Source organism: Mytilus edulis, chromosome 4, assembly GCF_963676685.1.
Source record: "Mytilus edulis chromosome 4, xbMytEdul2.2, whole genome shotgun sequence".
NCBI classification, from domain to species: domain Eukaryota; kingdom Metazoa; phylum Mollusca; class Bivalvia; order Mytilida; family Mytilidae; genus Mytilus; species Mytilus edulis.
The window spans coordinates 89188989-89208277 of NC_092347.1; the positions used below are offsets into that span (position 1 = coordinate 89188989).

General features: G+C 31.7%; 2 protein-coding genes across 3 annotated transcripts in view; one reads left to right on the top strand and one right to left on the bottom strand.

Annotated features, from left to right (window-relative positions):
- Nucleotides 1-5386, top strand: part of LOC139520942 (uncharacterized) — a 104407-nt gene extending 99021 nt beyond the window's left edge. The window contains exons 20-22 of one of the 2 annotated variants that reach the window (XM_071314045.1): nucleotides 2324-2461; nucleotides 2957-3115; nucleotides 4683-5386. In XM_071314045.1, the coding sequence (XP_071170146.1) occupies nucleotides 2324-2461; nucleotides 2957-3115; nucleotides 4683-4788 (403 nt within the window). In that variant the 3' untranslated portion in view covers nucleotides 4789-5386. The remainder of the gene's footprint in view (nucleotides 1-2323; nucleotides 2462-2956; nucleotides 3116-4682) is intronic. The other variant, XM_071314044.1, reaches the window with a different exon arrangement.
- Nucleotides 5387-14233: 8847 nt separating this feature from the next.
- LOC139520940 (uncharacterized) overlaps nucleotides 14234-19289 on the bottom strand; it is a 37160-nt gene continuing 32104 nt past the window's right edge. Inside the window, exon 8 of the mRNA XM_071314042.1 lies at nucleotides 14234-17728. Coding sequence (XP_071170143.1) covers nucleotides 15165-17728 — 2564 coding nt within the window. The 3' untranslated portion in view covers nucleotides 14234-15164. The remainder of the gene's footprint in view (nucleotides 17729-19289) is intronic.

The window sequence follows — 19289 nt, forward strand, 5'->3', positions numbered from 1 at the left end:
TTTCCAATACATCGTTTGTTAAGATTATATCATCAACAGAAGTGTTACAATCGCCAAAACAATTGCTTGCTCAATACATGTTTCAAGTTAATACGGTAATTATAATAAGTAGTTGTCGTAGGTTGCTCTCTGCAATATTTGTATTTAGTCCAGTCAATCTAGCATAAATTTGACTCTAACCTTGAAGGACTTGCAACAGAAAATTTTAAACTTTGAATCTTTAGCATTATACACCAAATATACATAGAAAAAAGTCCCGTAAAATCTAACTTGAGGAAAACTAAAAAATCATGGTTTTAAAATCCCTTTGGAAATGTGCATTGACATATGGGAGATATCTTTGCAAAAAAGGTAGAAATATCAAAAGAAGTTGATATTAAATTAAAACTTTACCGCTTCTTTTCAACAGAATGTATTGGTTCTTGATATTTTAACCGTCTTAAGAGTATAGAAAAAAAATCTAAAGGTGTTTCATATTTTTTATCAAGTAACAATCCAGATTTCATAATTCATTAGTTGACCATTTATTAGATTGTTCAGCATGTCAAGGTAAAGAATCTCAAATTGAATAAAACTAATAAAGTATATATTCTTCTTTTGTGGTTACACGTTTCTTTAAACAAGTTAATTGCATATCAAAAATAATGTACAGATGTAAACAATACCAAATATTCACATTTTTTTTTCAAAATGGTCACAATTCATGAGCAGCTGAATATATAATATAGTCAAATACGAACTTATAACCCCATCAAAGTATCATTATTTTACATAAATTAAAAGAAAATCAACCAAAAACTGAAAAAAGACACATTTTTGCAGAGTTTTCTCCCTTTCCAATGTTAATTTCCATAAGAAATTAAAAATGCTGATTTCGAGTTTTCCTTAAGGTGGTACCTAACACTACAGGGAGATAACTCTGTAAAGTCGACTAAACGTTTTAATTACGTTGTGTTGTAAAAGGATTATTAAGCTTCTCAATGATCAAAATTGGTGTTTGTCAAACTGCTATATAACCAGTGTTATTTTTCTGACAAAACGGTTGGTTCAAAATTTTTGAAATTTTTATATTTTTGTTGAAGGTTCAGAGTAAATACACTTTGACAAAATTTTATGAAAATTAAACGAGCCAAATTAATTTTAGTGAAAGTGTTGGGTACCACCTTAAGTTAGATTTTATGGGACTTTTTCTGTGTATATTTTGGGCTTAATGTTATAGATTAAAAAAAAATGTTTATGTTGAATTAGTTTAAGGTTCAAACTTAGTTTGCCTGGACTAGCTATAGTTATTTTAGCATTAATTAGACCGTCGTATTTCTCTTTTAAACGCTTTCCACATTTTATAATGTCATTTATAGCGTTACACACACAGTAAATGTTTGGTTGACTGTTATGGACTATTTGTGTTATATATGACTACGGAAATGATACGCTTGTCGTAACCACAGTCCTGTCCTCTACTTCACGATTGTAGCATTACTGAACGCAACACAACGGGTGCCTCTGGTTCAACAGGAACTGCTCATCCTTTAAAAGCATATGATTGCCTTCCCTTTTTTTGGTGTGTTTCGTGTTGCATACTTTGTGCTATGTTATGTTATTGTTACTAGTTCATTTTTTTTCGTGGTTTTGTCCTTTATATATATTATATAATGTCTAAAAATAGCAACAATCAACATTCAATCTATTTAGGCGTGGATCAGTTTGTGAAAATAAACTGCTACAGTTACTGAATTAAAATTATATAAATGTCTAAGAATATAACTTTAATATATATATATATAAGATATTTATCCAATCAATCTCAGAAAGATAACAAAAACACAAGGTACATTTTGATTAACTGATGTTTCCTTCTTTTTGAAAATTTATGGAATAGTTTTAGATACAGTGAGCTAATTTCAAACACAGATAACTCGCCATATGTATAAGAACTGTTTCAAAAATAGTAAGATAAAGGTGGTAAATTTACCAAGGACCAATAAAAAAAAACATGTGAAGACACGCAAAAACTAAAACAATCGTGATTGACCACAAATGCTACTGAAGTGTTAGCAGTTCCTGCTTTACTACTTGCATCTGATGTACTTTTTCTGTTAATAAATATGTTGAAGACGGGATTAAGGAAACGGCAATATGAACATGTCAGCAGCAATCATCAATCCAAAAAATCATTTCGGGACAAGCATTCCATGAAATATCATATTTACTGGGGAAAATATACTCGAAAGCCAAGTTCTACTGGTATATCGCTTCACAAATTATATGAAAAGAGAGCCAACACTGAGAGTAGTCATGTTGAAATCCAATTTATCTGTTTCAGTTGGTCGTTTGGTATAGTTTTATGGGAGATTGTTACGTTGGGGGGAAGTCCATATCCAGGAATTCCAAACAAGGATTTGTTTAATTTGCTCAAGGAAGGATATCGTATGGAGAAACCAGAAAATTGCAGCTTAGAAGTGTAAGTGCTGTCAAGAAGTCTTATGATTTATTAACATCAAAAACATTGAGTCAATGAAATCGGAAATATATACTAGTATAGCACATGTTATTTCTAAATTTTATAATTGGTGGTCATGAGTGTGCCCCAGGTAAAGAACTTCCAGGAAACAATTGTCATACGCTCGGATTATGATAGTTTACCATATAATTAATTGAAATAAGACACTGTTATTATGTCGCTGAAATAAACTTCCCTCAATGTCTGTTTACAGAATCAGATATATATTTTCAACAGAGACTATAAAAGATCTGCCATCAAACCAAATAAACAATGATAACAAAACATATAACTAAAGACAGACACAGAGATAAGGTGAAAATATTTCTTCTTTTTGTTGTATTTCAATTGTCTTTGAGTTCAGCATTTGGTTAGACATTTTCTCACAAACCTACACTTTTGTCTTTACAAATCTAGCTCAATAATGTATTTATAATATGTTTACAATTATTACAGATATCAAATGATGCTATCAGTCTGGCATCCTAATCCATATTGTAGACCATCATTTACAGAATTAAAAAAGAAGTTAGAAGGAATGTTAGAACAGACGAAGCCATATATAAACTTGTCTGTGTCTATATCCAAAGATTATTATGAATCATCCTCCCTAAGGTATAAACTTATAGATAATACTTTACACATGAAAACAAAAGTGCATTATACTTTTTCGGACGAAAATAAAACAACATCTTTTTTTAATTTCATCTATAATAGGTTTATATTCATTCATTCATTCATTCATTCATTCATTCATTCATTCATTCATTCATTCATTCATTCATTCATTCATTCATTCATCATTCATTCATTCATTCATTCATTCATTCATTCATTCATTCATTCATTCATTCATTCATCCATTCATTCATTCATTCATTCATTCATTCGTTCAGAGATTACATGATCTATGTCATCATGAACAATAAACAAATAGATTAATAACAGAAAATAAAAAAGATAATGTTATGAACAATACGTAATATTCACATAGAAAATAAACAAGAATGTGTCCCATGTACACGGATGCCCCATCCGCACTATCATTTTCAATGTTTAGTGGACCATGAATATGTGTTCAAATCGCTAATTTGGCATTAAAATTAGAAAGATCATATAAAAGGGAAAATGTTTACTAAGTTTCAAGTTGATTGGACTTCAACTTCATCAAAAACTACCTGGACCAAAAACTTTAACCTGAAGCGGTACAGACGAACGAACAGACAGACAGACGGACGGACGGACACACCGACCAGAAAACATAATGCCCATAAATGGGGCATCAAAAAGCTAATAAATAGTACAAACCATTATACTATATTGTTCAAATGACGTTTGTATTCGGATGCAGATTTTATTAAAACGAACGTAGCAAAGTCGTTTAAATTAATCTAAGTCGGAGACACTAAACACAGTTGAAGGGTCTTTTCCTAGATAATCATAAATAATGATCACTTACATGTACGAAAACGTCAGTGAACAGGCGGTCGCAAATTTCATAAGATTTGGAAACTTTGTTTGGAGCTGTAGATATATATAAGTTGATAAACAGTGCAATCCGAATTTCCACATATGATCCACAGATACAGATTTATGTATATATTTGAATCTTTTGAAGTTATTGTCTGAATTAATGCGAATCAGCTTGTCATTAACATGTTTTTATTCAACTGAATTCACAACAACACGTTTCCATGGTAGCTTATCATGAAAGTTGCCATCACTTATGTAAGTAATAAAAACTTCATACAGATTATATTTACTTCGAATGTCTAATTTGTCCGGAATAAATCCAATATGGTTTCGTCCGTCTACGTGCATGTTAAGAGCCTCTTCCGATTGCATAAAGGCTTTTTAGTCACATAATTTTAACATACATGAAGGTCATAGAATTGAATTGAATCCAGTTATAACAGATACATGTACAATTAGGGCAGACATACTCTCCTGAAATAATCCATATGTTTATTTCGTAGAATTAGTGTATTTTAGTACGGCGGAAATGAAATAAAGTATAAAAGAGGGACGAAAGATACCAAAGGGACAGTCAAACTCATAAATCTAAAACAAACTGACAACGCCATGGCTAAAAATGAAAAAGACAAACAGAAAAACAATAGCACACACGACACAACATAGTATAATATACGTTTTGAATTTTTTGAATATATTGTATTTACAGTGACCATTCAGACAGAGGAACATTACATCCAAACGATAATACAACGTATGTTGAAATGTCAACGAAAGATAGTATACTGACTTACGAGACACCTCTAAATGGATGAACAAAGACATCTACATTTTTCACAGATATGAATAATAAGTGAATAACATTATTCATACAAATCCATTTGTAGATTTCACATGTTTTGTATTTTCACGATACGTAAAGTGCAATGATACTTTTTTGGTAATTGATATTATTTATTTAAAGGATAGACCTAGAATCAAGATCTACTAAACAACCACATGGAGTAAACTTCGAAGTTTTACATGGTTTATATCAAATATGAACTGAAGAATAAATACTGGTCTGTTGCTAAGCGGTAAATGATATATTGAAAATTAGTGAAAATAGTCTAAATTTAATTTCGACATGTTAATTCTCGGATAAATGTGCAAAAATAGTTCCTCGAAATTTATACAAACACAATCGAAACTGTCCACACTTAAATTGATCATTTTAGTAGATGCAAATATGTTAACAAAATGCTACAAAACAGAGGGGAAAGATGACAGTGTGCGGTCTTTGTTATTTATTGTTAAATAATGTAATTAGACTATATGTTTGTTTTATTACTGTTAAATATGAGGGAATGCAGTAATTTCCATAACGAGTATCAATCATGGTTATTGTCTTCGAATAAATAATTATAAAGATGGATTTTTTGTGTTTTTTTTTTATTTTTGATAAAAGGTCATGATAAAGTATGTATTACATGATTTTACAAATACCGAATCAAACTAACGCTTTGTAAGACTATTCTTAAACCACTATTGTACAGCACTTTGGGCAAGGATGAAAAAACACATGTGTCTTTTATTGAACATTTCAATAAAGTCAAAAATTATATTAAACATTTAGAAAATGTGGAATGATTGCCAAACAGAAAAAGTAAAAAAAGAAATACAGAACTCCTAAAAAATACAAAATGGACAGTCCCTAATCAAATCACTTAATGAAATGCTCCAACACATCAGACGAATCAAAACAACTATCATATTACTGACTTATTTCAAGCATTTCCTTATGTATAAAAGGCTGAATTACTATGGTTTTATAGGTTTGGCATGCCACAATACCAGGTTCAACACACCATTTTTTCCTATAAAAATGTCCTGTACCAAGTCAGGAATATACCCATTGTTATATTATAGTTTGTTTCTGTTTGTGTGACATTTAAACGTTGTGTTCCCGTTGTGTCGTTTGTTTTCTCTTATTTTTTAGTGTGAATTCACATTAATATAAGACGTGTTACGGTACTTATCTATCCCAAATACATGTATTTGGTTTTGATATTATATGTGTTATTCTCATAGGATTTGTCTAATGATTAGTCCGTTTCTGTGTGTGTTACTTTTTAATGTTGTGTCGTTGTTTTCCTCTTATATTTAATGCGTTTCCCTCAGTTTTAGTTTGTTACCCCGATTTTGTTTTTTGTCCATTGATTTATGAGTTTTGAACAGCGGTACACTACTGTTGCCTTTATTTATAGATAGTTAAAAGAGGGGCGAAAGATACCAGAGGAACATTCATAAATCGAAAATAAACTAACAACGCAATGGCCGAATAAGAAAAAGACAGACAGACTAACAATAGTACACAAAACGCAACATAGAAAAATAAAGACTAAGCAACACAGACCCCATCAAAACTGGGGTGATCTAAAATTATCAACTTAGTCAAATAGAAATAGGTCAATAGCTATAACTTGTACTGCATGTTCTAAATATTTTTTTCAATATTACAAAACACAATATACATGTATATCATAAATAATTCAATACACAAATGATAACACATAAACATTAATATATAACCAAATTTTTTTGGCAAACATCCGCCTTTTGAACTATAAAATTGATCAAAAAGAAATAAATCATGAAGAGGAAGGGAGGATGGGTAGTTTCAACGATATATCAAATTCAAAAAATAAAGACAAAACTTTCAAAAAGTATAAATAAATAATTAACAAAAAATAGAATATAGCAAAGCGCTCTCGATCAATGAAATTGTAGAATTTAGAGTCTTTTAATTGGGAAGAATGAATGTAAATCATGTTCTTAAAAATGGATTATCCTATTGTGTAGACCTACTTACAATTCAAGGCAAAGAGGGTTTTTAATGATTTACAACTGCCCTGCAGCACATTTACCAGATTGAAAGGATTTATCATAGTGATTGGATTTGACTAAAAATGTTCATTGTGAAACAAATATAAAAAATGAAAACAAGTTTAAAGTTTAGTGTTTCCTATAGGTTAGACAATACTTAGTCATGTTTTATGAATACTTAAGCCCCAGGCGAAGCTAAGGGCTGTAAAAAATCTTAATAAAGTATGACCAAGTATTGTTTGACCAATTTAGAACATATTCACACTTTCGACTGACCTTACAAAATTAGCCTTTCCCATTGTAATATTCAAATCTAAATAAGACTTAACTTTTAATAATGAAATAAATGTAAAACAAAGGTAAAGATTATTCCAATGGATAGAAAGAATTGGACTGACATAGTTTGTAAGGATCGAAAGGAAAAATTATTGTTCTTCTGCTTCAGGTAAAATTTAAGACTTATATATCTTGAGACCATTTATTTTAAAAACACACAATGGTACATAAATCCTCTTTTTGAAATTTGATTTTTTATATAAAATTATAGAACTCACTATATAAATATTTGAATTCAGACCATTCAACATGTAATGCTTGGTTTTTATTGATAAATTTATGTGTCTTGTGTTTCTCCGAGAAAAAATGCAACAGTCTGGCATTGTTTTCCTGAAAGAAAAAAATATATATTTATTTATATATGTGTACTATAAGAATATGTATGAAAATATGCAAAATTCGAAATGTTTTTGTGTAAATCTTTTATTTCTCATCTTAAATTAGTAGGCTTTTTTCAAGGAAAATGCCTCAGGGGATTGTACACTTCCTAGTGCAGTTATTAAGAGTTCGCTTTCATAGTTAATCCACAATGAAAAGGCATTCATGTATAGCATTTAATAGTGCATGGAAAGCCATGTACTATGAGAATTAGAGGGGGAAAACTGACTTTTCAATAACTTCAATTAATTTACCTAAAAATTAAAAAATAAAGAATATTTATTTCCAATATTACGATAAAAAAACCCAGAAATTTTATTTAAGTTTAAAACTTTTAAAGGTATATTATTAGAACATTTCCCAGACATAATAAAATATTTTTAAAAATCCCGACGGAAGTATTGGCTAAGGAACACATTTTATTGTAACTGAGATTTATTTAATGATTGAAACTGTAATTAAAAAAGGATAATTCCTCGCTCAAAATATTATAAGACTTTCATTCATACTCACAGTCAAGAAACATATACTTTGTACTGTTGTGTCACCTAACATCTTGTCTATAACACATTATTTTTTAATATTTCCCAGATTAAAAGAAAGTCCTTACATCACTAAAACTAGCCCATAAATGAATTACTGCAAAATGAAGTGATGCATCAATTATCAACATTTAATTTACACCAACAATGAAACAAATTTTTGAATACAACCAATCAAGAGATCATTTGCGCCTTGAGCACTTTACAAGATTCTAAGTGTGTATGATAATTATACTCCCTTTCTTCATAATAAATACTTGCTATCGCCCGTACTTAACACTGAAGAAATGGATTATCACTCTCTTACGTGTCGGTTAGTGTATAGAAAGGTATATACTATGAAACTTAGAGCGAGGGGCTTCCCCGAGCACTTAGTTTCATAGTTTATACCTTTCTATACACTATCAAATTTAGCACGTATTTACAATTTGAGGAATCCTGTAATTAGGCTATTGATATGTTTTGGCTGATTAGGTGTAGCTTATTCATGTAGTTTTATAAATCTACTCACTATTTATATCATTATAAAATATGTGATTTTAAAAGGCCATTGACTCCAGAATGAAAAGATTGTAGCTGCTGACGAAAGTTTATTTATTGATATGAAGCTGTGTTTTACAATACATGTACTTCTTTACATGTTAAGATGACAAAATAAACTGACCCAAATATGCAATTTTTAAATTGCAGTGAAAGCTTTACATTCTTACAAACATTTTCAATTTTACATAAAAGCTAAAACTATGATAAATTTTTAAAAATATAGATAGTTTGCAGTGGTAGATCAAAAAAGAGGTGGTTGAAAACACCCTTTTTGGGATGATCAATGCTTTTGAAAGAGGACATACAATTGGACCCCTCCCCCTTTATCTTGGGTTGGAACCCCTTTTGAAAGGATGGATCTGACCATAGGTAGTCTAGAGGATAGTTTACATGCATGAAATATCTGTCACTGAACATATTTCTATTTCAATATCTTGATTACGATACAATGAAATCTTATCCTTGTGGTCATTCATGCGTAGTTACTTAGTTTACGAAAAAAGTAGGTGCTATGACAACTAGAAGGCAAATTCTAGCAATTTAATTGAACGAGAAGTTGTAAGTATGTGCTAAATATACATAAAATGTGTATATTCAATATAAATAGCGAAAAAATCTATTGAGTATATTTAATACAAGAGTATATATACATGTACTAACAAAATCTAGTTTGAACCAGTGTGATCACTGAGTTGTAAATATATATAAGTTTCACTGCTTTGCTAATTAAATAATTTAAATCTGTAAACAGAAGGGTAAGATGATTCTGCTCCACATGTGGCACCTGTCGTGTTGGTCGTGTTAGTACAAACCCGGTAATTAGTCTATTTCGGTAGGTCACATTCGTGAAAAAGGAACGATGTTATAGTTACGACATAAGGAACATATTCGCTATCATTTGTGAAACGGATAATCCATAACGGTAAACCAACTCGTGATAGTGTCTGAAAATTTACGAAGGGATGATATCAATTTCACCATTTGGAACAGGATCTTGGTTTAATAGCTGCCTTGTGAGTAGCAACCCTCAATTCAGGAAATCATTATATAAATAAGGAAATACAAGCCCTCCAAATGTAAAAATTATGTTGTCAATCAAAAAACCAAGCATCTTGATCATGTCAGTTTGATATAATATTTTGTTTGAGTCAGAGTTTTTTTGCTAAGTAGGAGTTTTCCCTCCCTAGGAAAAGATACTTCTATCTGCGTTGGTAAATCTTTTTTATGAAACAAAGCAATACCAACTCTTTCTATTTGTCTTTTAGTTTGGAATGGGGAATAATTGCAAAGTGTAGAAAATTCATTTTTTTTTAATATTATTGCAAGATGAAAGAGACTTAGATTGTATTTACTTTTAAAGATCTTAGGTATATTTCAGTATCCATATCTGATTCAAAACACCTCTAGAATAGGCGGTATCACAATAACTTTGAAGTCTGGCTTCAATTGTTGATCAAATTGATGTTAATAATTAAGAAAGAGGTTTCGTTGAGCACTTGGACGACCCAGCAATATACCGTTGTTTGTAAGGACACGTATGTAGTTTAGATATCCAATACAGTGATGGATCCAGTTCTTCGTCTTTGGTTGAAATTTCAAAGGAACGTATTACCAATGTTATTTCAACTGATCGGGCGGAGCGTACGTTTTAATTTACATAAGGACAGTCTATTCGAAGATGTGTGTGATAAGGATGATTGCAGTTATGATTATTACTTATTTCTAATCACCCATCAGTGTCATCAAAGGGATTTTCACAATAATGACTGGACATTTTATTGATGATCCTAAAACACCGACTGGTTTATTATGAGCGAACCGGTTAAACTCCGCCCAGTCAAGTGAATTAAATCGAGTAATAGAACAGACAAATAATTTTCCAGAATTTCCTGTTTAATAAAAGAGGGACGAAAGATACCAAGGGACATTCAAACTCATAAATCTAAAACAAACTGACAACGCCATGGCTTAAAATGAAAAAGACAAACAGAAAAACAATAGTACACATGACACAACATAGAAAACTAAGTGTCTGGGCATATACCAAGTAAATTGACAATACCGTATTCACTTATCATGTCACTTTTGTAATATGATTTACAAAAACGAAGTCGTTTTGGGCTTGATCTGCGGGGACAACATTTGTGTCATTGAGGTAGGACAAGTCTTTTGCAACATTTGGGTCTTTACAGAATGACGTAGACGGCTTCTTATAGACCCAATCAGTGTCTTACTTCTTATTTGTATCAACGACCTCACAGCCTTTTTTCACTCGGAAAGAGTATCTACGTCTTGGCTTTCGCGTTTGTTCTATTGCATGGCATAATCCTTGACTGAATCCATCGATATTTTGAAGTTGAGGGATTAAGGCTCACAATATTTCGAAACTTTTGATAACATATTTAGTAGTAAAGTGTTATTGACAATTTTGAGTTCAAATGTAATAACGTTGGCAGCCGGATTAGATATGAATGGGGAACTAGCATATGTGCAATAATTAGGTTTACGCTTGATGTCGTCAATATTGAGATCCTGTAACACGTGTTTGTAAATTTTAGTTGCAATTTGTTTGGTATATGTATAAGAAATGGTAAATCCAAATATTTCCTCGATACTTTAAATCGATCAAATGATTAACACTAAAATAATAAAATAACTAAAAGTAAAACCTTTTACGACAGTATTACAAAGGTCACAATATATTGAAGACCAGTATGTGGTACCTGTATAAATATTCCACCGAGAACACCATTTAATTTAAAAATGGAATGACCTTCACCATAAAAGAGAGACGAAAGATACCTATAGCTAGAGAAATTCAAACTCATTAGTCAAAAATACAAACAACAGCAAAAAAATATTAAAATAGAAAATTAAAGACTGAGGGTGCATTTCTTTATAACCAAAATGTTATAAACATTGTGTGCCGTTTGATTTCGTTTGCTAAACGCTACAACAGTAAAAACAAACACAGCGTTTAATTAGTGTTTACGGACCCTGTTTGAACTTTCATTAATGCATGCACACATTATTGGTTAACAGACTAATTACAAAAGTAGAAACACATACATCGTTTAATCAGGCTGAAGTTAGAAACAAGTACATCGTTTAATTAGGCTGAAGATAGAAACATATGTAGCGTTTTTACTAACAAACGACGAACGACAAATTGTAGACGCATTTTTAGCGAGTGCATAGTTTGTCAAAGTTTACCTAAACTTTACAAACGTATGTTAGAAACAAATGATCAAAACATGTGCCGGCTTAGCCGTTTGTATCGTTTTTGCAAGAAAGAGATGCACTCTGAGTATCACGACCCTATCAAAACCTGAATGTAATCTCGGGTGCTACAGAAGGAAAAAACGGTTTTACCTCAGATGTGCCACCCTTCGTTGTTCTCAAACAAGAACAACACTTGGTGATAAGGCTAGTTTTGGTAGGTTACGTTCGGTAAAACGAAGGACGGATAAAATTAATATGATATTAATTGTTTCAGTCCCGAAATAATTTACGTTATGACAAATATACATGTTAGAAACTGCACCAAAGATCAAACTTCACAAATCAATATTTCTTCTTGCGTCAGCTGAGACAGAAAAAATGATTATGGAAAAGTAGTCAATTAATTTTTTCAAGCTCCAACTAAATTCAAAATATCAAATGTCGGTTTTTTGTTCTCTTTAAAGGTAAGTTTATAAATATGTATATGGACGCTAGACACAACGTAAGTGATGTTGCAATCATGCCACTCAATAAAGGGTTCAAATCCTCTGAGGGATGAACAATATTTGTCAAATAAAACATTGTTTAACTACAGAGACATTTTTGGTTTACATCTTTTTTCTCGTACTCTACCATCGAATCCACAGTTAACTTTTAGTATCTAAGGAGCCGTCAGTAAATGCACAAAAGATTAGAAATAAAAACTAAACCTTTCATAAGACTTTAATTTAATGCATTGATAGTCCACGTAACGGAAGAACCTTCAGCTTTATCGTTTTCATTCGAATGACATCACGAAACAGCTTTACACCGCCAAACGTATTCATGGAATTTCGCGGAGCTATATATTAGTTTAATTTTATACATTTTTCGAGGCTCTAATGCATTAATTTTTGTTATACATTCGAAAAAGAATAAAGGATCTGATGTTTGGTTTGGTTTTTTTTTTTCAATTGCAATTTTTAACACAGTGAAATCGGCGAAGCGTTAGCACATAGGTTCAAAAAATGTGGATTAAAGTGGGGGTAACTTGTAACATCCGTTATTATTTATATCTCTGAGTTTGCGCTAAGTATAGATGTATCGAGATGTTTATCAAGGTATTGTTTACATATCGAAAGAAGCACGTTTCATAAGTAATATCCATATAGTACGATGTCAGTCCTTTTTAACGCAGAATATCTGTCATAAAGTGTTCACATGTTAGACGTTTACAATGAGATAAAACTTTGTGATTTGCGGCACGGGAAGTAACATTAACACCGAGTGTGAATTTTCATTGCTATACGACGTATCTCGGTTATGTGTACACCAAGCGTTCATATAAAAAAGAAGATGTGGTATGATTGCCAATTAGACAACTCTCCACAAAAGACCAAATGACACAGCAATTAATGTCTTTATTTTTGATTTTTCTGTTATGCATGGTTTTGGTTGAATACGTATTATGTCTAAGTTTGTTTTCCAAATAGTTATAAAACTGCCCTTTAATACCATCATTGTCATATTCCCGATATGACAGTTATACAGAGTATGAATTTGCGTTGATATACGACGTTGATGGAATATGTTCGTTGTTGTTCTAGGGTTCGCATGTTGTGTCGACTATTATATTATTTGTTTGTTTGTGCGTTTCCTTTCGATGAATGTTCTTGCGTGTGTTTGTGCTGCATTTCTTTAACGTAGTGTTGTCATTTTAGTGATATACTTTTTTTTTAAATTGTCATAAAGCGGGAGGTTTATCATGCCATTAAACAAGGTTCAACCTACCATTTTTTTCTTATAATGTACTGTACCAAGTCAGGAATATGGCAGTTGTTATCAAATAGTGCGTTTCTATGTTTGTTGGCGTTTGTTTTTGTTGCACCTCAGTGTTCCTGTTGTTCCTTTGTTTTCCACTAAAAGTTAATGTGTTTCCTTCGGTTAAAGTTTGTAACCCGCATTTGTTTTTTCTCGATCGTTTTATGAATTTGAACCCCGGTATACTACTGTTGTCTTTATTGACCCCATACTCAATACATCAGACATAATCGTATTTGGTTTTTACTTCTAGTTCTTTATTACTTTGATTGAACTCTCTTAATAATCTGGTGTTTCTCCCTTGACGCAGTCAACCATTCCTTTTGTATATGATTACTGGGTCAATAGCAATTTTGCTTATATTATATCATGAGATCTGATCAAAAACTATTACGTTTCCTCGTGCAATTCCCTACTAGTGTTGCATAATTATAAAGAATGCATTGGTCTTCACGAATAAATATAATTCATGCAACCATAAGCTGTAAAAGTTGTGTGATGAGTAAAAACGGATACAGTCTATTGTATGTAGCACCATATAGGGATAATAATAATCATAACAAATACACACCAAACATTTAAATATTTGAAAAAAATCAAAACTTGATTAAGGTTTATTTAAAGTCTACAAATGCTCCTCTGCAATAAGCAATCATAAAATAAAGAACAATTATAACATACAAAAATAAAACAACATAAATCACAATTTTATCTTTATCTACAGCCATAAATAAAATACTAATACTGATCAGTACCAAGGTCGACATTAAATGTCTCATTTACAACATTCCACGTGTTTAATAGTCACCTGAGATAAAAGATTTGTAAGTATATGCATAGGCATCTAATAGCTTATCAAACACTTTTAACAACACACTTTCAGATATAAATCACAAAACATGGAATTAATAAAGGGAGCCGGCATAAAAATATTTTGAAGGCTTGCAATACTCATAATGATAAATAATATTAAAAATATATGAAATAGACATTTTGATATTTCAATTGATTGGTAGGCGAGGTGTTTCGTCGATGTGTTTAGTGTCAGTGAAACATTACCGACGTTGACCAGATGTTCATCATACCATTGCCTTTCATGTAGAGATTACAACTGTTGTCTGATGTATATGTCAAGCATAAAAAGAAAAATCACAAAAATACTAAAAACGGATAGTCCCTTATAGAATGGCAAAATCAAATGATAAAATACATCAAACGAACGAACACAACAACTGTCATATTCCTGACTTGGTACAGGAATTTTCAAATGTAGAAAATGGTGGATTCAACCTGGTTTTATAACGCTAAATATCTCAATTGTATAACAGTCGCATCGAATTTCATTATATGTACAACGATGCGTAAACAAAACAGACATAATAGCTAAAGTTGTCAAAATAGGTATACAGCAGTCATCAACGTGTCACAATCTCAATTGGAACAAAAACAAACAAATATTTAGCAACCACATTCATTGCTTACTTATATATGTAAGTTATAATTTCCTAGCAAAAGTTAGCAAATTGTATATTCTGGTTAGAAACTTGCATGCGGATCCAATCTAATTGTTTGTTCTCTTCTTCCACATTATCAAGATCTAACACCCGCCTACCCCATCCATGGGCACCCTGACCAGTTCTTTCATCTTCGTAAAGATCTAACGGTTTCTCTTCATCATTATTCGCTATTTCCAAACGATATTTATTTTCTTCTTGGTATACGAATTCAGCTTTTTCTTTCAACTCTTTGTCATCTGATGACACCAAAAGATATCCATATACACACAAAGCGCGAGCTACGGATTCTGCATCATCATTAACTGCTTTTCTCATTTCAACAGTTTTAGATAGCGCATCCAATGCTTCATCAAACTGATTTAATTTTGAATAAATATGACCTACTTTGAAATAAGACTTAGCAGTCAAATAGTGGTTTCCTAGATATGACTTTCGAATTCCAACTGATAATTTGTAAGCATCCAATGCTTCATTTAACCGTCCTAATAATTCTAACGAATTACCTAAACCATAGAAAGACCAAGCTATATCTGGATGATAGCCATCTAAAACGACTTTTCGAACTGTTATCGCTTTGTTTCGATATTCGATTGATTTTTCATAATGTTCACGATTATGGAGGAGAAAGGCGAGGCGGTCGTAACAAAATCCAGTTAGTGTGTGGTTATCGCCTAAAAGGTGGACATAAATGGATAACGATTTACTTTGTGCTTCAATAGCAACTTCGAGAATATGATGTAGACATATCTGCAAATCAGGACTTCTACAAAATGATTTCGTCTTATCTATTTCATTGGGACTGTTATATTTGAATGGCATTTCTATTACCTGAAGCTGATCAACTAGCATGCTTATTTCCATTTTCTCTTGTAAGTCCTCTATCCATAAACTATCTTCTATTGTAGGGTACTGTTTACGTTTCGTATTGATATCGTGGAAATATGTATAGAATAAGAAAGATACTTCCCATAGCAGTTCTCCCAGACACACGATAAGATTGTCTGCAGAGGATTTCATCAGATGTTCATTCAGTACCTTGAAGACAGAGACCAAAGACTGCGCGCTTTCATTAAATGAATTTTTATGAATGAAAAAAATAGCCTTATCGAGAAGGAATCTTATCGCATGCTTCGCGGGAAATGTGTCTTGAATCTTGTCAAAATCATAGATCAGTAAAGCCATCTCTACTTCGGCATACTGCCCTTCTTTAACGTTTAGATGGACCAAGCATTCTTTTAGCAATAAACCTATGTCTTCTTCTGATCTAGGATTATCCATATGAGATATTGAGTTCTGTATTTGTCCAAAGAATTCAATGAGCACATTTCCTTTAAAAACTTCATACAAAGTATTGACAACAGATGTGTCTAAAAGTAGCAACATACTTGAGTTGTCAATAACATGTGCACAATTATGTTTGGACATTTCAAATAAATTGAAAATGTTATGTTGCTCAGATCTTAAAAGTTTGAGTGCATTTGAAGAGTCCTTAGAAAACCACAAAGTGGTGGCGGTATTTATAATCTGTATAAAGTAGTTTGCATGTCTTTTAAAAGCGGTCTGCTTTATTTCCATCGAAATCATTTCCTTCTCATTCACAAGTCTTCTATAAAAAGGGTGAATAGACAATCGTTTTTGCGCATTGTCAAAATGTAAAAGCGAGTTTCCTTTTAATCTTAATAAGGTATCTTGTTTCGCAAATTCCGTTCCGAGTAATAGAGCTTTTGCTGATAATTCATCGAAAGATCCACTGAAAACATAGGATAATGTTTTTAATGCCTCTTGTGTCTTTGGTTCCTGACGTTTGATGTATTGTAACGAAATTGCTATCAATTCTTTCTTCTCTTCAAGACCAACAACTGCGGTAATGTTACCAATGTCCTCTTTTATCCCAGACAAAATAGCTTGTGGATGGTGTCCTGATTTGTACAAGTCTTTTATAAGATGAATGGCAAGAGGTATCCCCATAGACGCTGTCGCTAGTTTTTGCGCATCCTGGTAACAAATCTCTGGGCAAAGTTTTATCAATAATTCTGTTGAATTTCTATTGTTGAGCGATGTAAGTCTGTGTTCAAATCCTAATTCTTGCAATAAACTAAAACTTTGCTGTGTTGCACATAGAACTTTGACGTCTTTACATAAAGCATCATCGGTTAAAACACGAACTGTACTTTCAAAGTCTGATTTGTGTTCTTTTTTCTCAAAAATATAATCTAAGTTGTCAAAAATCAATAGAGTATTTGTCAAATAAGGACAAATTGTTTTCAACTGAGCAATTGTGTCTGGTAGTGGATTTAAGCCAAATAGCGTTATGAGTTTACCTGACACAGTGTGTCCTATATCGCGCATATCAGCATGTACAACAGAGGTTGCGTTGAATTGATGACCAACAGCAACGACAATTTCAGATGTTCCGAATCCATATGGAGCAAGCACAACAACTACCTTCCTTGTTTGTAGACTTTCTATTATTTTGGAAATATCATCATCTCTACCAATGAAATCATTCGTCAGAGATCGTAACGAAGATCTGATAGACAAAGATTGATTGTCTGCAAATAATAAAATAGTATATTAACAATGTCTGAATCTCCTATAAACATGTTGTAAACATAAGTATACTAAAATTCATTCATTATGCTTTATTTCAAATCACAGATAAAGATATGCTGAGCTAAAAATTATGAATATCACATTGACAAGTTTGATGCGTCTAAAGCACTTTTCCGCATAAATCTTTATAATGAATACTCGATCAAACCACACCCACAAGACTGTCAATACCATGGCGAACGACGCAAAGAACTTAAGACTGAGCCACACATACCCAACCTTAAACCAGAAAGGTTGGCTTTTTCAGGTACTGTATAAAACATGTGGGTCTATTCTCATTTTGTTTGAAGCATGTTTTATTATTTGAAATTATATTGAATTATTATTAATTAAGTCGAACGCATCTTCCATCATTGACGTTCGAAATCAAACCATTAGTATTGACAGGCAGTTGGTAGCTGTAGATGGTTATAAAAACTACTCGGCTACCGCAGCCGATGTATGCTTTATAGATAAAATAGTTGTATTTTCAAACATATATTTCAACATAAGAGTTGGTGTCTAAATACATCGTTTATAAAAACTTTAACAGGGAAATTATACTTTCGCATCTAAAACTAATAGAAAAAACAAAAAAATATTATATTTCACCACATTCAGACGATTTATTTTCCTATTTTACATATTCTCTTACCAAGTTCTTTTTAATTAACTGATCTCCTAAATGTTATATTATTAAACCAGATGCTCCGCAGGGCGCAGCTTTATACGACCGCAGAGGTTGAACCCTGAACGGTTGGGGCAAGTATGGACACAACATTCAAGCTGGATTCAGCTCTAAATTTGGATTGTGATTAAATAGTTGACCAGAGATGGGTCTGATTACTTTCAATGTAATTGATTAAATTACAATTACTTTGTCATTTGTACGATTAAATTAAATTAATGATTACATCATTTCTAAAAGCGTCTGATTAAATTAATGATTACATTAGCAAAGTAATCATGATTACATCTGATTACAATGAATTTAAAAAAAAAACACATTTTGAATGATATGAATGAATTAACATTTGATACAACTAAAGCACTTTTTAGAAAGGATTTTGTGTTATATATTAGAAAATGATAACTTCAAACTTCATCTATTTAATGAACCACAAAAGTTCACAACATACATACATGAACATTGTGTCACTGATTATGACCCATTACACATTATCAGCATTGATCTCTGAATTTTTTTAACTTCAATTGAATATGTCATTATAAAGAGTTTGCTGTTTGTCTTCTGACCTCTTTGAGACTTTATATGTATTTCAAGGTGCAGTTTATGGAAGTTAAAATATGGATGAAATAAAGTTACCAGTTAAAAACTATGTAAAATTTTAAGAGAATTATTTAATCAAATTGTAAACAAAATACAAGTCCTATAAATCATTGCATTTTACATGTCCAGTTTAAGAAAATACAAAAATGTGCTTATCTTGAACAAGATATTTGTCCAACTTTTAATTTAGTTTGTGCTAATTAGATAAGTTTTCACAGGTCTGATTAATC